At 37.7% G+C, this 23,974-nt stretch overlaps 1 protein-coding gene across 1 annotated transcript in view; it reads right to left on the bottom strand.

Moving 5' to 3' along the window:
* LOC136874446 (fat-like cadherin-related tumor suppressor homolog) overlaps positions 1–23,974 on the bottom strand; it is a 671,031-nt gene that overhangs the window by 294,019 nt on the left and 353,038 nt on the right. Inside the window, exons 9-11 of the mRNA XM_068227805.1 lie at positions 8,586–8,725; positions 2,269–2,510; positions 506–750 (exon numbers count right to left, since the gene is read on the bottom strand). Of these exons, the coding sequence (XP_068083906.1) occupies positions 506–750; positions 2,269–2,510; positions 8,586–8,725 (627 nt within the window). The remainder of the gene's footprint in view (positions 1–505; positions 751–2,268; positions 2,511–8,585; positions 8,726–23,974) is intronic.

Genomic DNA, 23,974 nt, shown 5'->3' with positions numbered 1-23,974 from the left:
TGGCCATACGATCAGCCTTTCCAACATAGCTCATAAGAGTTCTGTAGCTCTCGACAATGAGAGGTTTCATCAGCCACTGTAATCCACCGACTGCTTTAGTTTGACTGGGGAAAGGAAGTCTTCATATTCTTCTGAGCATTGCATTAATTAATTCATCAGTAATAGAATGAGTAGGTACTTTTCATAAGCCAGAGGTCATGGTGAACCATGCAGTTGATATTTCAACCGCTCATCCGTTTCAAGGAGTAATGTTTTGTTTGATATATTGGCCACATGTCCTGGCTGACTCCCTAACCTATTGGTTGATTTATTGACTGCTACTGATATAAAGATTAAAAGCAGCATAAGACAATTGAACTTATATTGAAAAACAGTCACAGATGAAGAGTGATGGAAAGATAGAGTAAAATGGAGATGAACCATATTTGCTTCAAATCTAGTTGCATCCAAATGATGATGATGATGATGATGATGATGATGTGTAAATTATACTGTATTTACTCACCTGAAGTAATGGCATAGGTAATTCTAGCATTTTCTCCTCTGTCTCTATCAATGGCAAGCACTTGTACTACAGCAGACCCAATACTAGCTGTCTCATACACCTTTCCCTGGATAATCTGTGTGGTGAACTCTGGAGGATGATCATTATGATCATGTACAGTAACAATGATACGAGCATAGTTTCTCTTCGATGGTGTTCCCTGGTCTTTTACCATTACTGTTAAAACATGTTCCTCAGTAGTCTCCCTGGAACAAGTGACAATATGCTAGTTAACCATCAAGTTAGTCTACATATTTTTAAAAAATAAACCAAAAAAATTCTTCTTAAGCAACTGAGTTGTAGACCTTTGGACATGGAGCTAACTGCCTATTAATTTCGACTTTCCCATTATGCTGCTATCCAGCAACAAATGTGGAATTTGAGTGAACAGTTCCTAGGATAGAATTAATTTAATTTTCTCAGGTATAAGTGCACCATCAGATCTTTAACATGCCAACAACAATGATATGGCATGCCAAGATTTTTGATTGCCTTTGAACAATTTAAATTACCATGATTGAACCAACAAACTTGGGATCGTGAGTCACACATTCTACCGGTGATCCATTGAGGTAACTACATATGTTGCTGTTTTAATGTTACACAAGATTGTGGTGTATGTATGATTTAGTTTACCTTCAAATTTCATACTGACAAGATGTTACAAATTAATCGTTGCCAGTGGTTCAACATCGCACTAACTCAGATAAGGATTTTGGTGATGATGGGATAGGAAAGGGCAAAGATTAGGAAGATAAAGGCCCAGCATCTGTCTGATGTGAAAATGGGAAACCATGAAAAACCATTTTCAGTGTTGCTGACTATAGAGTTTGAATCCATCATTTAATGCAAGTTCACATCTACTCAGTCTGTACAATGCAGACAACTCACTTGGATGTTAACAATTAAGATAAAGTTTCCAAGGATTTTGTTTTTAGAGTGTAAGGAAACTAGAGGGAGGATTAGATGAATTAGTTTGGTCTGAGCAGTGGTTGCTTGGTAGGCCAAGACCCATCAGGGCCATAGTGCACAGGATTTGATTGTTTTGTTTGTTTGTTAACTTAATATCTGTACTGACGAGTGTATCTGTGTTTAATTTGAGTCAAGACTGAGAATGAAGCATACATGAACTGAACAGTAGGTATCACCATAGCATTTGCTTGTCACTGAAGTATACAGCCAGACAAAAATACTCTTAGGATGTTTTGTAGCCAGGAGCTGAACCAAGGCCAACAAGATAAAAGGATATTAAGCTAACTTTTACACTATGGTGATGGATCCGTTCAAATAATGTGCATTTCCACTACATACATAAAATAGACAAATTATATTTTAATCTAAAATATAAGTGGAGAATGCTATCTGGTTGCTTTATTTGTAGTTAACTTGTGTCACCTGTTGTCTCCAGTCATATTGGTCCTAAGACAATTGAAATTATGGCAGTGATTGAGAAATGTGACTGGCTAAATCACCTCTATTACATGGTATTATAAGAAAAAGGAACCATGTCATGAATTAACACTCCTTATATTTATATACGGTATTTAAAATGAGCCAAATTGAATTAACTTAAGAAGAATGAATGTTCTGATCAGGAAGCTAGACAAGTGCAGAAATTACTATCATTACAAAAAAAACAATATCATCCAACAGTAATGGTATCAGTAATGACTATTCTCTGTAGCTGTACACATCAATATCTTTATTAGTGTAATGATAATTACCGGTCCAATTTCTCTTTCAGAGTTACAGCTCCTGTCATGGAATCAATCTTGAAGATGGAAAGCGATGAAGGACTTCTAGCTGAATGTAAACTGTAGAACACCTTCTTATCCTCATCTTCGTCCGTAGCCAGAAGTTGGAGGATTTCTGTTCCTTTCTCTACATTCTCTGATACATCAATACTATAGACCTTCTGTGGGAAGACAGGACGATGATCATTGATGTCAATAACTACCACAAAGAGCTGAAATTATATCATAAATGCATTTTGGTTACTTTCTCATCTGTTTCCAGGAATATGAATCTCAGCACTAGATTCAAAATTAAATAACAGAACATTAATAGAAGGAGCTACTTAAACATTCTTAGTAATGAGCTCGGTCAGGGTACCTACTTACGCAATTATTTTAAGACATTTCAAGGCATGAGTTAAAATTTAGCCTATAGGCCTATAAAGAATGAATTAGAAATTGGGTACCGGTACCATTAAAGTGATTTTTCAAAATTCCACTCTCAGATATTCTCCATTACAGCCCAAATCATAACAATTTATTTGAAACAGTTGCAGTTTAACATTTAATAGAGATAAAATGTTTCATTTTTCAAAATATCAAATTAAATTAAAATAGAGATAGATTACTTGGATATTCATTCTAAAGCTGGGCTTCTCCTGCCATTATCTCATGCAGTAGCATCAAGAAATAAATGATGATAAAAAATGTTTTATCATTCTGTATTTTTATGGTCAAATATTTCCAAATAGGTCTTTTCTCTCCATACATATATGGTACCTTTTCATTTCTTACCCATTTTAATTATCTCATTTTCAGCATTCTTGGTGAGTACCTATATTGAATCCACAAATCATAATATGGCCTAAACTATATAATTAAAATTCAAGAAATTTAAAAGTGTTTTGCAATAGAAGTTACTGTCCGACTCGTTGGCTGAATAGTCAGCGTACTGGCCTTCAGTTCAGAGGGTCCCGGGTTCGATTCCCGGCCAGGTCGGGGATTTTAACCTGCATTGGTTAATTCCTATGGCTTGGGGGCTGGGTGTTTGTGCTGTCCCCAACATCCCTGCAGCTTACGCACCACACATAACACTATCCTCCACCACAATAACATGCAGTTACCTAAACATAGCAGATGCCGCCCACCCTCATCGGAGGGTCTGCCTTACAAGGGTTGCACTCGGCTAGAAAAAGAAACACGAAATTAATAATAATAATAATTAGAAGTTACTAGAATTAACCATGACTGTATTATATATATACATATATATTGGAAAGGAACAATTGTCAAATCAAGTAATCTGAAGGGAAAGTGGTACAGTAATTGAAAAGTAATATATGATACCATGAACTCAGTTACAGGTCACTGTGGCAAGAGGGAGCATAGAGAGAAAAACAAAAGGACAATCTCCACATCTTCATACAATGCCATCTTCAAAAAGATGTGGAGATTTTCCTTGTCCTTATGTGATTTTTTTTTTTACACTCTGACCTATCGCTGCGTTCATTCTATTGTGTGTTCCTCTCAATGTCCCCATCTTTATATATTTTGCAAATATAAGGTAAGACAATAGGAACTGTTGTTGTTAACTTGACTGATATTTGGAAGCATAGGCCTATATCATGGAACTTGACTTCCTGGGAATACTGCTGTCTTCTCTGACCATCTTAAGTAGTACCATTACATATCTGAGAAACAGGAAGAATTATAAAAACCAGTTTGATTACAAATACCTTACCTTTACTTTCCTTAATCCTTACCTTATCTTGCTTGTGACATTGAAATGAAATGGTGTAAGGCTTTTAATGCTGGGAGTGTCCAAGGACAAGTTCGGCTCGCCAGGTGCATGTCTTTTGACTTGACGCCTGTAGGCGACCTGCACGTCGTGATGAGGATGAAATGATGATGAAGACAACACATACACCCAGTACCAGTGAAATTAACTATTGATGGTTAAAATTCCTGACCCTGCCGGAAATCGAACCCAGGATCCCTGTGACGAAAGGCCAGCACGCTAAACATTTAGCCATGGAGCCAGACACTTGTGATATTAAAATTGATCTCTCGAAGAGTTTCTTCTGTATTATAGTTAATTTGTGTTATCTCTTAATAGTATTAATTCTTGTTGTTATATTTGGTAGTTTTTTATTAATTGGATACTACAGCATACTAAATTGCTAATACCTTCAAATTGGATTCCTAAAGTACAGAAAAAGTTGATATTCCTGAGCATGATCTAATATTGTAACATTCTTCATTTGTGGTCATTAATGTAAGTTCTTTCCTCTTCTTATGCAGGCTTCAAAAGCATTACCACTGTTCTTGTTACCTCCTAATCACTCTCATATGGTTGGCATTTCTAACTCATATTACAGTAGGCATTCATTCACTGGCAAGAATAATGATTTCTTCTGTGTGCAATAATGTTGCTAATTATGCTTTATTTAAGTGGTTGTGAAAACTATCTTCTGTACTCGGGAACCATTGACAGTATATGTACACAAAACAAAATTAAAATGATAAATAGTAGTCACATGACACATAACATAATCTTGGATTTGGCCAGGTGCATATCTTTCCCTTTGTGATCGTCTTGGTGAAGTAATGGATGCTGTCACAGGTGCTACTTCTGGTTGCTCTAGATTTAATGGCACTGGTAGAGAATATGGTATTCTAGGTACTTCAAAACATTTTATTATTATTATTATTATTAATATTATTTGCTTTACGTCGCACTGACACAGATAGCTTTCATGGTGATGATGGGATAGAAAAGACCTACTAGGAATGGGAAGAAAGGGGTCATGGCCTTAATTAAGGTACTGCCTGGTGTGAAAATGGGAAACCACAGAAAACCATCCTCAGGGCTGCTGACAGTGGGATTTGAATCCATTATATCCTGGATGCAAGTTCAAAGCTGTGCACCACTAACCGCATGGCCAACTCACCCGGTACTTTAAAACATCTGGTAGCCCAAACATCACAGTTCCTTTTGGTTTCAGTGGTCACATAAGCAATTTTTCAATGACAAAAAATTTTAGCTCCCACATTGAGTCTCAAGACGGCAGCTCCGTAAGTAGCAGTCGTGTCCTCACCTGTATTAGGCACAATGCATACAGAGAAGTCGTAGCTTGGACGTCAGGTGGAGACGTGGTGCAGACGTGACATGAGTAAAGCATACAGAAGCATTGAAAACCCGAGTGATACTTCATAATGTCTTCTTCAAACAACTCACAAATATTCAAAGACCCTTTGTAGGTGAAAAAGGAAGGAAGAATGAAATATTCAATGTTTAATTTCCTTGCGATCATTTTCCATGCTTTGTCCTCTCAGTGTACAATAATTTGAGTGACTGAAGTCATATAACGTTGAATACTTTTTGATCTCTTCACAAAATTGAATATTAAATTCCAAATCATCATGCATTTTTGTTGTCTTTTATAGCTTGCACTCCACTTTCAATTGAAGTCATATGCCACGTGCTGCTTTCTAAAGCCACTAGAGACTAGAAGGGAATGTGGCACTGGCTTCGTAGTGGCATGCCTGCAACCCATCACAGCTATGTGCATTGACACATTTGTTCACATGGAAAGGACTTGAAAAAGAGCTATGTCACCACTCGATGTCTGAGCCACGTCTTCACTGTGTGCATTGTGCCTTAGACCTTGGATTGCATTCTAGCATGTGGCCACAATAATAACTAAACTTATGTCGTAAAGGTCCTACTTTTCAATACTATATCATGCAATGTTTACTTTACATTTTAAATCTAGGAACTAGTTTTGGCCTTGGCTGGCCATCATCAGCCTTAATACAAAACTGCACAAACACATCTAATGACTAAACAGATGTATAAACATACACAAATGATGTTAAAAGTTGTTAAAAAGCATCTGGGATGAACTATGTGCACAACACATAAAATATGATGGAGATTTTAGACAGGATTTTCCTGTTGTTCCTCATGCTTCCAAACAACCTGTTATTCAGAACAGTATTACATTTTCTCTTCTTTGGTCAGAATTTAAAATATATCATCAGTTTAAAAATATGCGAGCAAGACCACAAGAATTAAACTTTGCTGATGTTTTGCTGAAAATTGTAATGGAGATTATCCTTCAATGAATTCAATGAATCATGAATTGCCAGAGCAATCTGTTGTTGATTTACCACCCTCTACCATCGCAAAGCAAAATATAGTCTGCAGAGTTTACGGGAATAAATTTGAATCACTAGAATATGTTATAAGTTTGTCCAAAATTGCCATTCTTACCCCTAAAAATGAACACTGAAATACAATTAATTCTAAAGTTATGTCTTCAGCCTGGACCGGCCAGAACATACATCAGTGTAAATAACTTATTACTGATGATGAAAATGAAACTTTCCAATTGCCCATAGTTTCTGAATAGCTTAGAATTAAGTGGCTTGCCTCCTCATGTCCTTATATTAAGACCTGGAGAAATTGTAATGTTATTAAGAAACTTAAATGCTACACAGGGCTTCTAACTGGAACAAGATTATTTGTACGAAAAACGCATGACAGTTGTTTGGAACTTGAAATAATCATGGGGTTAAGTGTTAGACAGAGAGTTTTGATTCCTAGAATTGATTCAACACCATCCAACACTACTCTTCCATTTAATTTTAAAAGACGCAGTTTCCAATTTGCCTTGCATTCAGTATGACAATTAACAAAACTGAAGGACAGACTTTAGACCATGTTGGTGTATACTTATCCCAGTCTGTATTTAGCCATGGCCAGCTATACGTAGCAATCGTTCGAGTTTGACAATTTGAAAGTACAAATAGTGCCAGCAAGCCATAGGGCAATAAATATAGTATTCAAGGAGGTACTCTAACAGCACTATATTTGAGAGACATTGAACCTTAATTTCTCTGCAAATAGGTACTACACACTTCAGTCTGTAAGTTAAATGCTGGAGTCTGTATTTAGTCTCTGGAAACTACATGTAGCAAACACTGTCACTCAACAGTTTTAAGTGCCAGAAAACTATACTTTAGGACTTAGTATTCCATTGAATTTCAATGGGTTCAGCCTAGTAATGATTAACACATTCATAACTGAACCAAAATTGTCAATTAATTAGTTACCAGTAATTAATGCATTTTATTATTAGCAGCAGGCCTAATCATTGCAATACCAATTATAATAAACAAAGCTTTTGTTTGACAAATTTAAACAATTATTGTTTTTCTTGCTTTTGCTAGATAAATAAAAGGGGCACAAAGGGGGGGGGGGGTGTCAAAATTTATGTTATGCAAGGTGCCAATGAGTTAAAGCTAGGGCGTGTGTTTACTCTCATTTTGGTGTTGTAAATTTCTTCATCTCTTCCCTTTATCATTTAAGAACCCTTCTTTCTGCAGACTGAAGTTGCTTGGTAGCTGCTAAGAGTCTCAGAGTCTTTTCTTATAAAATGCTGTTCTATCCTCTCTCCGAGTCTCCTTATTGCGACTCTCTCTCCATATAGATTATGTGGTCCATTCTTATTTCGCCCTGCAACCTGCATATGTTATAGGACTTCATTTCAATTGTTAGTAGTTTGCTTTCCTCAGACTTTGTCATTCACTAGGGCTAGTCCATCACTCAAATTGTCTGACATTGTACTCCTGGAATCATTTGTTGTAAATGGGTGCATTACTAAACATTATCAGATATCATGGCAATATACAAAAGCTGTTTGTTTTAAGAGTTAATTTGTTGTCAAAAGAAACCAGTACAGACCACTCAGTTTAGGTCCTTTGAACTGCAAACAATGGACAGACACTTACAAGAGTAATGAAAGAAGATGCCATCCCTAATATAGTTGTCCCAGTAACTGAAAACAACCCTTTCCTTCTTCCATCAACAGCGCTACAGCTCTGATGGGCCTTGGTCTATACGATCACTGCTCAACTTGAAGGCTTGCAGAATACAAAGTGAAGCATGATTAGCATGATGAATCCTCTTGATATTATTATTGACTTTCTAGACAGGGGCCACTATCTCACCAAGTTAAGACTGCAGGGCTGCAACCTCAAAACAAACAATGGCAAAACCTATATAGAGGATAATGTCTGTATTAATTGTCAGGTAAGAAAGATGTTCCATTTCTCATCCTGGTATTTTTTGGATGAGTTCAGTCCTGAATACTTACCTCACTTCAGCATGTCAGTAACATTTTAATTGCCTTTTTTTTCTTTCTATAAATCTACTCATTTTAATGCCCTATGAAAGGTTTACAATTTTTATGCTTGGTGAATTAATGATGTTAAATGTGTACTTGTGAATGGATGTAACTTACCTGTGTGTACACTGTGTGCACTCCATCTGTCACACTGATTGTAAGATTATAGTTGTTCTTCTTTTCCCAGTCCAGCTTCTTAGTAAGTAATACATCACCCTTATCACGACCAATAAAGAATTCCTGAAAATCATCTCCACCTGAAATCATCCATGACAAGAAGATAATAATAATAATAATGATGCTGATAATAATAATAATAATTAAAAAATTATTATTGCCAGAAATGTTATTATAGAAATAAGCAGATCATTCAAACATATAAGAGTTCTGCAGTCTTTGCAAATACAATAACTTCCTCATATTCATCCTCAATCATGCAATCGTTCATTCATTTATTCAAACAACATTATATCTGTGTAGCTATGCTGTGTATTAATAATAGCTTGTTCCTCATTTACACACAAGACACCATCCTAAACTACCAATCTCTATAGAAACATGTAAAAGATACAGTATAAAGTCCTAATTGGGATTAGCATCAGGAAAGCCATCCAGCTGTAAAACTGAGTTTAATCTGCATATAGTGAGTGCCAACCTCAAATAACTGAATAAAAGAATAAGAAGAAGAAGAAGAAGAAGAAGAAACGATATTAGTTTATGATATGTAATACAAGACTAAAGTGCTGATGATGACGATGATGATGATGCTTGTTGTTTAAAGGGGCTTAACATGTAGTTTGCCAGCCCCGCGGTGTATGGGTAGCGTGCCTGCCTTTTATCCAGAGGCCCCGGGTTCGATTCCTGGCCAGGTTAGGGATTTTTACCTGAATCTGAGGGCTGGTTCGAGGTCCACTCAGCCTACGTGATTACAATTGAGGAGCTATCTGATGGTGTGATGGCGGCCTCGGTCTAGGAAGCAAAGAACAATGGCCGAGAGATCCGTCGTGCTGACCACATGACCCCTCATAATCTGTAGGCCTTTGGGCTGAGCAGCGGTCGCTTGGTAAGCCATGGCCCTTCGGGGCTGTTGTGCTATGAGGTTTGGATTGGTTTGGTTTAACATCTAGTTCATCGGCCCCTGATGGTACGAAATGAGATGAAATGTACTGACAATTTTAAAGTCCAAAATTCATCCAATCACCAGAATTCAAAACGTAATGATGAAGAATGAATGGATGAATTTAAAATAATCAGCAGATCCAACTCACAATACTGAAAGTTAAAAATAAAGTCAAAATTGATCCACTGACTAGAACTCAAAAAGACGATGATGAACAATGATTATGAAATTAAAACAATCACTGGTTCTGACCTGCAATGCCCCACCTTCCCAGAAACCATCTTGAAACAATAGTATTACTGACCAGCGACTGCTTCCAAAGCACAATTCTGAATTAGTGATGCTTGCTGTCCAAAGAGGTCTAAAATCCATGTCAACAGCCCCTTATAATGGTACGTTATTGCTAGCAAAGTAGAACCAAGGTATTTTTCGTGTTGCGGTACTAATGAAAAGTAGCATAGACTTATGGTGTTCCAAACATTATGGTAGTACTCACAAGTATTGTATGTCATACAGGTAATGCAGACCTATGGTGATTCTCACTTAATGGTGCCACCCATATGCAACGCAAACCCATGGTTTTCTCACATAGGTTTACTAATCATGGGTGCCGGTATTCTCATGGTGTTTCTCACATAGTGGGTACTAATTACAGGTGATGCAGACCGAGGGTGTTGCTTATATATTGGTACTAATCACAGGCAATGCCCAGACCCATGGTGTTTCTCACAATGGAACTAATAACAGGCAAAGTAAGCCAGTGATGTTCCGCATATAGCAGTACTAATCACTGGTACTGTAAAATGCATGTATCAGTTCAACTGATTAATCCTCTGTTGCTACTAATTACAAACCTATTATGTATCTAGCATAGTGGTACTACTCGCAAGTAAAGGTGACTCATGGTGTTCCCCACATGATTGTACTAATCACAAGTATTTTCATGATTCTAATTCAATCATCTCTTGGTCGCCCCTTTTAGTCACCTCTTACGACAGGCAGGGGATACCGTGAATGTATTCTTCATCTGAGTCCCCCACCCACAGCGGTTAACTTGAAGTGGTCACTAGCTTAAAACTACTGGGATGCAGACAATATTTACATATGCAAAACATTCACCAAACGCTATAGTATTTTTTCACCAGAGTTTGGGCATAATCCTCATGTAAACATACAGAGAGAGCATAGGAGGTAATTATAGTTCATTGGATAAGCAACTTTCACACATACCCTAGTGAGCTTTAAGAGGCATAGTTTGTCAAAATAATTATTTACTATTTCTTTTTGAGATTGTGTAAGTGCCGTTTGTATAAAATCTCGATAAATAGTCTTTATCAAAGATACATCAATTTTCAAAAGGCAAGACCCTTGTGTTGTGAGGTATACAAGTAGAAAACCAGTTGGAAATGATCACAGAGAGTACACTGTACAATAAATAATGTCAATAAGGTTCAAGTTTAGCAAATAAGAGGGGTCAGGAAACTAAGCACAAAGTTGTGTGATGTATCAGTCAATTATGCATGTAGGTGGATTCTGTATAAAAAAATCAAGCTAATTTACAAGACTAAGGAAGAACTGCAAATGTGCTCTAAGGACTAAAAAGTATGAAGATTTTTTGCAAAATGAAATGCAGAGGTAAATTCAAGATTCTTTTTTGGAATGAACCACTTACCTTGTGCAAATTATTGCAATCTATAAACAATGATATTGTAACATTTTTCAGTTTCAGTTCAACTAAATCAGTGATATTCAAAGTGTGGTACGCATACCGCTAGAGGTATGTGAAAATGCTTACTCATGCTGTATTGTTCTTTCAATTTTTTTGTTTCAAGCAGTGTATATAGTTCAATAATAATAATTGTTGCATTAACAATTATACTCTTATAAACATCATTCCTAGGCAATGAAAAGTTTGTAATTCCAGTCGGGAGAAAACCACGTTTCTCGATCTGTCTTGTGAAGGCTTGCTGCATTACTTGAGAAGGGAAAAGAAGACCACAAATGGTCAAATAAGCAATGAAAATGCCAGGGACAGTTTTCTGGCTATTGCTGACTGCTCAGTTTTAGGCTTCTTCTGTAAACTGTACTCTGAAGGAGTTAAGAGGTTTCTTTTGCCCAACAAGGGTATGTATACAATACATTATTGTTATTATGAAATAGATGTCAATTCCCTTAGGGAACCTGAAATATTTGTCCCGAATGAGTAAATTTATAACACCAATATAATTGTTCCGTTATTGGACATTATAAATTTTCTGGTTAATCATTCATAGTTGCTCATTTGGGACAAATATTTCAGGTTCCCTGTGGAAATCAACATCTATATCATCTCTGATGGCCAGGCAGGCATCAATTTTTGAAAATGAGACAAATTCTCTCATAGTGCACTGGCGCTGCCGGTGGCTCCAAGTAGCCTATGCAGTGGCCTCCACCGTATGCACTAGCCATGCGTCTTGGTAGGTGTGCTATTTACTGACTGATGAGCCCAATTAGCACACTGGGGTGAAACGCTGGCAACCATGAATGAGTTAGCCGGAAAATTTATAATGTCCAATAACGGACCAATTATATTGGTATTATAAATTTACTCATTCGGGACATTTCAGGCTCCCTATGGGAATCAACATCTATATCATCTGATGGCCAGGCAGGCATCAGTTTTTGAAAATGAGACTGAGTCTCTCACAGTGCATTGGCACTGCCAGTGGCTCCAAGTAGCCTATGCAGTGGCCTCCACATCCGAGTCCACCAGATGTAATAGATGTGGCGGTCCTCATCGACACACTATTTGTGAGGTACCGAGGGACCAGGAGAGGTGCGCCAACTGCCAAGGCAGCCATGCCGCCTCGTTCCCTGGCTGCCCTTTTCTAAAACAAGCAGTTAAAGCTCACTACAAACGTGCCCAACACCTACACCAACATAACACACCTCCTTCACTCCTAAGTCTCACTATTCCACAACCTTCGAACCCAGACCCCTCAACCAGAGACACCCCTTACCTGCTCAACCTTTTACTACTCAAGCTCCTCACAGACCAAAGCCAAGACCCCATTACCATGCCAAGCCGACAACTAATCCTGAATTAAACATACCAACACATTAAATCATCCCACCCAGTCATACATGTCCTCACTTCCTTAAATCATGGTCTTCAAAGCACTGGAACCATGGCACGACATGCTGTTTCCCATTAATAATGCTGTTTTTCAAAATTACATCTGCACACTCACATTAAATGTAAACGCAACAGTTTGCAAAATGTGTAGTCCCTGAGTAATTACCAGACAAATGCCCATTACCACATAAAAGGTAAATGCCGGGCATGGTTAGTGTTTGGATGGGTGACCATCCCAACAAGACCACGTATCTGAAACAATAATTACTGTGTCAGCCATACACTTAGGGAATAATCAAACGTGTCCTAATAAACAGTCATTAAAACTCTTCAAAATAAAATTCAAATTCACTAAACTACACTTAAGCAACATTGGACGTGGTCACTCACTGGATGGGAGACCAACAACCATAATGTCATTATTCACAAATTATCAACTTCCTAATAACTATTATAACACACTAAGACAATCACTCAATATACATATCCCCTAAATTCAACAGCTCACTAAACCGCTGGGTGAGGAGTGTTCACTCACACCAGTACCAGCAAAACTAACCAAACTCCTCCTCCCAGCGGGAGGAGGGGGCTTAAATTGTATTATGGACCTCCATGGTATGCACTAGCCATGCGTCTTGGTAGGTGTGCTATTTACCAACTGATGAGCCCAATTAGCACACTGGGGTGAAACGCTGGTAACCATGAATGAGTTAGTTGGAAAATTTATAATGTCCAATAACAGACCAATTATATTGGTATTATTGTTATTATTCGGGAACAAGGTGGTATAATGATTTAGCTGCTTGGCTTTATCTTGACAACCTTGGTTTGATTTCCAATGTCGCTGAGATGAGATTTTCAGTTGAAGGAAGGAAGGAAGGAAGGAAGGAAGGAAGGAAGGAAGGAAGGAAGGAAGGAAGGGCATGCAACTTTAAATCTCTGGCCACAACTCTTTGATGCTTCAGGGCATTCAGGGACCCTGAGCAAGTGGGATAAGCTGCAGATGATGATGGTTAATATTATTTGGCATCCAGTAAAAATAATTTCTTATCTGTGGTATATTCGTCGCCACAAGACCTATCTGTGTCGGTGCGATGTAAAGCAAATAACAGAAAAATTTGTGGTATAATCACAGTATACTTGTACTTCAGCGGTACAAAGGAAAACAATTGGATTTTGGAGGTAAGCTAACCATAAAGTTTGAATACCATGGTACTAAATTATGTAGGCTTCCAGTTTCTTAAGAGGAAACGTAAACCTCTCTTAATGGATAGAATAAATTTGGTGTTGTGGAGACGATGATATTTGTGTGACGGTAAAAGATATCATGCATAAGTTTGCATAATTAATTATTTATTTGAATTTGAATGTAACAAATGATAGGCATGCAATTTCAAAAGCCTAGATTGATTCTACCATTAATTCCAGGAAAGAAGCCTTATATTCTATGGTCATTCAACTGGCATGAAATGACTGACTGCAAAAGATGGGGGGCTTGTCTTTATTACAGAGGTAGTGACTCTGGTTCTGTAGATGGTGGGGTACTGATATCCTCTAGCAACCACGTGTGTCATATATGATAGCCTATATCTGGTGCGTTTCTTTTTCTCTTGCTGAGACAGTACATGTAACTTGTGATCCTATATTGTAACAAATTTGGTACATTCTGCTCTTTATGTTTGTAACTTTTTGTTTTCCATTCAAAGGTATACATGGCAGCCTGTGTAAATGTCAAAACACAGTGCTGTCCCAAAATATCATACACGATACGTTAAGGTGACCAGATACAAGCATGACTGCCATTGATTATTGGGCCCTATTTATGATTAGAGTTTCTCAAAATGAGCCACAGACCTCAGAAAGAGTACAGTTTATTTATAGATTACTACTACTGATGATGATTTTTATTATTAAAAATGAAAGTGGCCCAATTCCAGGACATAAAAAAAAAATGTCTTTCAACGATGTTCACTATGGAGGATTATAGGTTGTCATTTTTTCATTTTATAAACATCTATCTCACTCATTTCTTACATTTAGTGCCAAACACACAAACCGCAATTACTTTACACAATGAGAAATATACATCAGAGCTTTGTGATGAATAGTGTTTAAACACAGTATCTATCTATAAATATGAGCATGTCCTGACTGACTGATTCATCATCGCCCAGCCAAAACTACCAGACATAAAGAAATGAAATTTTGAGAATACATTTATATTACAATGTAGGTGCTCGCTAAGGAAGGATTTTTTGATATTCCATCGCTAAGGGGGTGAAAAGGGGGATGAATTTTTAAAATGAGTGTATCTATATCTCAAAACTTTAAAAGTTTACAGATGTAAAAATTGGTATTTAGAATTTCCTTTAAAAGTAAATAAACATATTTTGTTTGTCTTAGGAAAATTCCAATAGGAGGGGTGAAAACGGGTGGAAAAGGGGTTGAACGCCTTTAATGAGGATACTTATATCTCAGAAACTGAAGGTATTACAGACCTGAAAATTGGTATTTGGGATCTCTTTTAAAGAGAAAGAAAAACACTTTTCTTTCTTTTTTTGGAAAATCCAATTAATGGGGGTTAAACAGGAGTGACAAATTGGGTGAATTTTTAGAAAGACTATATCTACAGTAAATTTCAGGAACTTAAAATGTTACAGATGTAAAAACTGGTATTTGGAATCTCCTGTAAAAGTAAAGAAAAAAAGGTGACTTGTTTTCGGAAACGCCACTTCAAGGAAACTAAAAAGGTGGTGAATTTTTAAAATGAGCACATCCACAGTATAGCTTAAAAACTTAACAAGTTACAGAAGTGAAAAAATGGTATTATTTATCTCTATTAAAAATTAAGAAACATGTATTTCTTGTTTTCGGAAAAAAAACACTTGGGAGGGGAGGGAGGTAGAAGTGACTGAAAATGGGGTTGAATTCTTTTAATTAGAATACAGATATCTCAAAAACTGAAGATGTTATAGACGTGAAATTTGGTATTTAGAATCTCCTTTAAAAATAAAGAAATAGGTACTTATTTTTTGTTTTTGGATATCCACTGAAAGGGGGGGGGGGGGGGAATTGAAAAATTAATTGAATTATTTGTACGAAGATACTATTATCTTAAAAACAAAAGATTTTGCAGACGTGAAACTGGTATTTGGAATCTGCTTTAAAAGTAAAGAAACACATATTCTCTGAAAATCCAATGATGAGTGTGTGTGTGTGTGTGTGAAAGAACTGAAAAATTAATTGAATTAATTGTATGAGAATAATTACATCTAATAAAAACTAAAGTTGTTACAGACATGAAAATTGGTATTTGGATCTCCTTTAAAAACAAAGAAAAACGCATTTTTGGGGGGAAAGCAACTTGGGGGTGTGGGGGTGAAAAGGAGTTGCATTCCTTTTATGAGGACAAATATCTCAAAAACTGAAGATGTTACAGTCATGATAATTGGTATTTAGAAGATCCTGTACTAATAAAGAAACAAGTATTTTTTGCCGGAAAATTCACTTAATGGGGGAATGGGGGGGGGGGGGGAGTGTGAAAGGAAGTGAAAAAAAGTGAATTCTTTTTATGGGGATACTTATATTTCATTGGTACCGTATTTGGAATCTTCTTTAAACATAAACACGTCTTTTTTTTTGGAAGAAGGGTTCATGTTTGTGGGTTACTGTAGTCATGTCACGTCCTAGTTCGTGAACCATGGGCAACGGCTGAGTGGCCTAGTAAGTGGTCCTGAGAGTCGGGATACCAGTTGCTATGGAATGGGAGTGGGCATCTCGGACATATTCTGAGTCGTGGCCCTCCTTGTGCTCAGGCGGCTAGGACTATACAATTCACCGGTGGTCCATAACCCGTTAGAGGAGAGATCCTCACTTGGACTATGTGCAAGTAGGGCAGCATCCTGCTTCATGAATTCACCGAGCTCAGAACACTTTAAGCAAGCCTTGGACCTATGGGAGTAATGGAGTCCCACTCCCATTTGACAGGCGAGGGACTCCTTGGAAACAACTTGGCGAACGAAATGGAATTCGATGGGGAGCTATCAATATTAATGGGGCTTATGGAAGAAAGAAGGTAGAACTGGCTGAGTCAGCAAAGAGGATGCATCTGGATGTGCTAGGAGTAAGCGATATTCGGGTAAGGGGAGATAAGGAGGAAGAGATAGGAGATTATAAGGTGTACTTGACGGGTGTTAGAAAGGGAAGGGTAGAGTCTGGGGTAGGGCTCTTTATCAGGAATACTATTGCACGCAACATTGTTGCTGTTAGGCACGTAAATGAGCGAATGATGTGGGTAGATTTGTCAGTGGGAGGAATTAAGACAAGAATTGTGTCCGTGTCTTCACCATGTGAGGGTGCAGATGAGGATGAAGTTGACAAGTTTTATGAAGCATTGAGTGACATCGTGATCAGGGTCAACAGCAAAGATAGAATAGTGCTAATGGGCGATTTCAATGTGAGAGTTGGGAATAGAACTGAAGGATACGAAAGGGTGATTGGTAAATGTGGGGAAGATATGGAAGCTAATGGGAATGGGAAGTGTTTGCTGGACTTCTGTGCTAGTATGGGTTTAGCTGTTACGAATACATTCTTCAAGCATAAGGCTATTCACCGCTACACATGGGAGGCTAGGGGTACCAGATCCATAATAGACTATATCTTAACAGACTTTGAATTCAGGAAATCTGTTAGGAATGTAAGAGTTTTTCGGGGATTTTTCGATGATACAGACCACTATCTGATCTGTAGTGAACTAAGTATCTCTAGGCCTAGGGTAGAGAAAGTGAAATCTGTCTGCAAACGAATAAGGGTAGAAAATCTCCAAGACGAGGAAATTAGACAGAAGTTCATGGATATGATTAGTGAGAAGTTTCGAACAGTAGACAATAAACAGGTTCAGGATATAGAAAGTGAATGGGTGGCATACAGGGATGCTGTAGTAGAAACAGCAAGGGAATGCCTAGGAACAACTGTGTGTAAAGATGGGAAAAGGCGAACATCTTGGTGGAATGATGAAGTGAGAGCAGCCTGTAAACGTAAAAAGAAGGCTTATCACAAATGGCTCCAAACAAAGGCCGAGGCAGACAGGGATTTGTACGTAGATGAAAGAAACAGAGTGAAACAAATAGTTGTTGAATCCAAAAAGAAGTCATGGGAAGATTTTGGTAATAACCTGGAAAGGCTAGGTCAAGCAGCAGGGAAACCTTTCTGGACAGTAATAAAAAATCTTAGGAAGGGTGGGAAAAAGGAAATGAACAGTGTTTTGAGTAATTCAGGTGAACTCATAATAGACCCCAGGGAATCACTGGAGAGGTGGAGGGAATATTTTGAACATCTTCTCAATGTAAAAGGAAATCATCATGGTGGTGTTGCAAACAGCCAAGCTCATGGGGAGGAGGAAAATGATGTTGGTGAAATTATGCTTGAGGAAGTGGAAAGGATAGTAAAAAAACTCCATTGTCATAAGGCAGCAGGAATAGATGAAATTAGACCTGAAATGGTGAAGTATAGTGGGAAGGCAGGGATGAAATGGCTTCATAGAGTAGTAAAATTAGCGTGGAGTGTTGGTAAGGTACCTTCAGATTGGACAAAAGCAGTAATTGCACCTATCTACAAGCAAGGAAACAGGAAGGATTGCAACAACTATCGAGGTATCTCATTGATTAGTATACCAGGCAAAGTATTCACTGGCATCTTGGAAGGGAGGGTGCGATCAGTCGTTGAGAGGAAGTTGGATGAAAATCAGTGTGGTTTCAGACCACAGAGAGGCTGTCAGGATCAGATTTTCAGTATGCGCCAGGTAATTGAAAAATGCTACGAGAGGAATAGGCAGTTGTGTTTATGTTTCGTAGATCTAGAGAAAGCATATGACAGGGTACCGAGGGAAAAGATGTTCGCCATTCTGGGGGACTATGGAATTAAAGGTAGATTATTAAAATCAATCAAAGGCATTTATGTTGACAATTGGGCTTCAGTGAGAATTGATGGTAGAATGAGTTCTTGGTTCAGGGTACTTACAGGAGTTAGACATGGCTGTAATTTTTCACCTCTGCTGTTCATAGTTTACATGGATCATCTGCTGAAAGGTATAAAATGGCAGGGAGGGATTCAGTTAGGTGGAAATGTAGTAAGCAGTTTGGCCTATGCTGACGACTTTGTCTTAATGGCAGATTGTGCCGAAAGCCTGCAGTCTAATATCTTGGAACTTGAAAATAGGTGCAATGAGTATGGTATGACTAAATTAATGTCGGTAGGTAAGAAATTCAACAGAATTGAATGTCAGATTGGTGATACAAAGCTAGAACAGGTCGATAATTTCAAGTATTTAGGTTGTGTGTTCTCCCAGGATGGTAATATAGTAGGTGAGATTGAATCTAGGTGTAGTAAAGCTAATGCAGTGAGCTTGCAGTTGCGATCAGCAGTATTCTGTAAGAAGGAAGTCAGCTCCCAGACTAAACTATCTTTACATCGGTCTGTTTTCAGACCAACTTTGCTTTACGGGAGCAAAAGCTGGGTGGATTCAGGATATCTTATTCATAAGTTAGAAGTAACAGACATGAAAGTAGCAAGAATGATTGCTGGTACAAACAGGTGGGAACAATGGCAGGAGGGTACTCGAAATGAGGAGATAAAGGCTAATTTAGGAATGAACTCGATGGATGAAGCTGTACGCATAAACCGGCTTCGGTGGTGGGGTCATGTGAGACGAATGGAGGAGGATAGGTTACCTAGGAGAATAATGGACTCTGTTATGGAGGGTAAGAGAAGTAGAGGGAGACCAAGACGACGATGGTTAGACTCGGTTTCTAACGATTTAAAGATAAGAGGTATAGAACTAAATGAGGCCACAACACTAGTTGCAAATCGAGGATTGTGGCGACGTTTAGTAAATTCTCAGAGGCTTGCAGACTGAACGCTGAAAGGCATAACAGTCTATAATGATAATGTATGTATGTATGTATGTATGTATGGAAGAGGGGGGTGAGGGGGGTAGATCAACATAACAGAGGTGGGATGAGAAAGGAGTTGAGACCAATTGATTTTACTGTTCCTAATGTACTACTTGAGTCTGATCATAAACCGATCATTTTTAATCTTTTCTGAGTTCGTTTTCAAGAGCCATCTTTTCCTTTGGAGAACTTAAAGTCAGATTGCAGTAGATTATCCTGGCATATATTTAAAAATGTATACACATTTGAAATAAAGGATAGGAATGATATTGATCATGCAATTGTTCACCTCTATAATAAAGTCAATAATGCATGGAAGTATATAATTCGTATCGCCAGAAATCCCGCGCACTTGTGTATGTGCGACAATGCAATGGCAGCAGATGTAATTTACCGCCAAGTAGCGGTATTGCATCTTGCTGCGGGATCCAGAACATCAATAATAATAATAATAATAATAATAATAATAACAACCTAAATACAACTGATATCACCCACACTAATAATAATAATGTTGTGGACCATCGTCAAAATGTGTGGACCGCGCTGGAAACGGGTCCTGGACGGGTAATGACTACGAATGCAGTCCGGCTGTGGGTTCAGTACTGCCATGGCACACAAGACGACACCAGCCGGATCTCCTCAAGGATTTGATCCATATTAAACATCCTTATAGAAAATGATGGCAAAGATTTAGGGACCCAACTGATCGGGCGGAATACTTGGAGCTAGCCCGGGAAATATAAAATCGATTGCTGGAAGGAAAGATTGAAAATTTCGAGGAACTTTGTCGTAATCTCTCAGAAAACTAGTCAGATCACAAATTTTGGCGGATTATATATAAAATGTTAAGCAGTCAATTATAAATTTCAGTATAATACTGTAGCAAAGCATGGATATCATGCTAGTTTTAAAATATACGGGACTGTTCATGAAAAGCAGGACAGTAGGAATTGCTGGTACAATGGGACACATGAGAAAAATCAGGGGCAATCTTGTAAGATAAGGGATGTCCGGTCACCCTATGGTATATCCCCAAAACATCCTAGATCCCCTCCAAAATATTCCCCCCATAGTATTTTTACGGGTAGGTACCAGTAGGTCTTATTTTGTCCTTAACATGAAACTAAATATTTATGCCTCATTACATTCCAAAGGCCTCCATGGCCAAACATTTTGCCCACCAACATTTCTTTTTTCTTTTTTTTTTTTAAAGATTTGTCATATTCCCCCCTCCCTAAAAGTCCATTAAATACCAAAGAGTTTTAAAAAATGTCTACATTATGTTACAAAAGAAGTAGCACAAAAACCAGGTTACTGTGTTCCGTGGCTTCCACTTCACCATTAGGCCTACACTCTTAACCCCATTGAACTCATATGGAGTCAGGTAAAAGTGTTTGATGTGTGTTAAGTTATGTGTAGGCCTATACCTCGTAAACTACTACTACTACTACTACTACTACAATTTTTCGTGTGTGTTTCAAGTACCTATGCTCAGGAAACTTCTAGGTGTACTTGTACTAATTTAAGAGTAGGTCTAGGCCAATTCTGAAACAATAATGTACCAAAGATGTCTTTGTATTAATTCTAGAACCTTCTGGATATCTCGTGATAAGAGGATGTTTTGACAAATTCAGAAATCTGGATTGTGTTGATTCAAGTGAACTTCAGAACATTGACCTACCAAGGATGTCTGTGTTAATTCTAAAACTTTATGGATATATTGTGGCAATAAGATGTTGTGACAAACCAAATCCCAAAACTACTTGTTAATGAATGGGCAGGCAGAAGGTCTTACCGTACGTTAAATTTTTTAGTAAGGTTGTTTCAAACAGTGAGATTTCTAGATTGCAAACTTATCAATCACATGGTCCTTGAATAGCTGGTCACTCTGAAGTTCCTTATCACTAACTAATCTTTTCATAATAAGAATAGTGCTGAGAGAGCTGACTAGTAGGGCATAGTAGGTAGGCCCTATCATGCAAGCAACTCTTTATCCTTTTCAAAGTACTCCTATCCCTTTTGGAGGTGGCCATGGTTACAGGAAAGATTAAAATTAAAGGAATTAATTATGAAAATTTTGCATAGACTTATTTTAAGTCATTAGGGGAAATGTAATCCAAAAGTTTACTTGGGGGCTTCCCCATGTTAGCACAGATGTTTATCAACTCCTTTTCCAGTCATTCTACATTAAAACAGGGGATTTTTTAGAAGTCTGTTCAGCTTAATTGGAGGGAAACTGTTGGCGAACAATGAAGTGAAGGCAGTGCCCAGCAAATTTTTCTGGGGGTGGGGCTAGGATTGTTTTCTTGTGGCTTCCAAAATAATAAGCTACAGAAGCAAATAAAACAAAACAAAAATGTTGATGGAGATGGTAGAATACACCTATGGTATCTTCTCCCTGTCGTATGAGGTGATCAAAATGGGGGCTGGGATTTGCAGTTTGGGAGGGTGGATTGACAACCATGGTTTCTGTAGCTACAATTACTTTGTATCAGTCTCATTATTTTCATCTTTCCTATCCAACCACCCTTTATCAACTCTTGTTCTCTTTTAAACCTGACGTTATTAAGTTTGAAAGCCTTAGTGAATCTTTAATTTTCAACCTCCCACCCCCTCATGGCCTTTCCTTTTCTTTTGCCGAAGGTTGGGCACTCTCCATATTCCCTGTGATTAGTATTAATAGAGTCTGATTGCCCAGTAATAATAATAATAATAATAATAATAATAATAATAATAATAATAATAATAATAATAATAATAATAATAATAATAACAACAACAACAACAACAAAACAGAGTGTGGCCTTTGGAGAGGCCTCGTACACATCTTTTAGATGATGTCCTATAGGACACCTGTGTGTCTGTGAGGATGGCACCCTACCTAATGCTGAAAACAGCACATACACCCAGCCCCCCGAACCAATGGAGGTGATCTGCATGTGCCCCTTTAACCTTGTATCCGCCGTCCTGCCATTCTTAAATCTCTGGCAGTATTGAAAATCGAACCTGGGGCCTCTGATGACAGCAGCTAATAGCGCTAATTGGTACACCACAAAGGCGGACAATGCATAGTTGAACTTACTCTTAGGGCAATAATCACCACAATCAGCAAATACAAACATCATATGTTTAGTTATAAAATAGATTTAATCGAATAAAATTTGTTCAAACATTTTAAGAGCAGTACCGTTCACAAATCAACAGGTTAAGTGGAATGATAGAGCAACTGCAGCATAGTGGGCAGCGCATGCTATGCTGTGAGTGTGCAGTGGCAGACAAGAGTTCTGTCATTTGTTTAGAAACAGAGGAAACCAATTCTTTTCACTATACTTATTATAAAAGATATTTATAAGTTTGACACATTTTGAACAAATCTTAACATGATAATATTTCAATACGTTTATTAAAAGTGATTATTCAAATTTAAAATAATACCATCTGTGTGCATATTTAATAGTTTGTTCTTGTTTATACATTATATGTGAATTTTTTATTAATTTATAATTTGCATTTATAGATTTATTACATAAAATTAATTTATTACTGTATAATTTTTATAATACTTCGAATTTTCAAAGTTACCTATAGCCAAATAAATTTAATTTACTACTATTAATATAACTTTTGCATTTGGGTAATGTTGCTGAAAAGGGTCCACTTCACATATTTTGACTTATTTATATTATCATTTTCACTTCATTTTACAAGTCCATATGTCACAAATTAATTTTTCAAATAATGTGCATATGAGGACAATTATCCCATGGTGCAACAGCCCTGAAGGGCCATGGCTTAGCAAGCGACCGCTGTTTAGTCCGAAGGCCTGCAGGTTTCATGTGGTCAGCACAACAAATCCTGTCGGTTGTTATTCTTGGCTTTCTAGACTGGGACTGCTCTCTCACGACCAGATAGCTCCTCCTCAAATGTAATCTTGTAGGCAGAATGGACCACAAGCCAACTCTCGGATCCTGGTAAAATTTCTTGACCTGGCTGGAAATCAAACCCGGAACCCAGGGACCCCAGGTAAGAGGCTGGCACAGTACTCCTACACAATTACTTTTTCTCTCTTTTTTCCCTTCATAAGTACTAAGATGTTGTCTTTTGACATACGGTGATGTTGTAAGCAATAATTTGCTCTAGGGGCCGATGACATTCGATGTTAGGCCCCTTAAAACAACAAGCAGCATCAATAATTTGTTCCTACCAATTTTGAGATTTAAGTAGATGGATAGACTAAAAGTTAGATGTAGTTGGTATAAGTGAAGTACTTTGGCAGGAAAAGCAAGATTTTTGGTCAGGCGACTAAAGAATTATCAAC

Source organism: Anabrus simplex, chromosome 5 (genome assembly GCF_040414725.1).
Source record: "Anabrus simplex isolate iqAnaSimp1 chromosome 5, ASM4041472v1, whole genome shotgun sequence".
In the NCBI taxonomy this organism is placed as follows: domain Eukaryota; kingdom Metazoa; phylum Arthropoda; class Insecta; order Orthoptera; family Tettigoniidae; genus Anabrus; species Anabrus simplex.
This window is presented reverse-complemented; position numbering and strand designations above follow the sequence as displayed.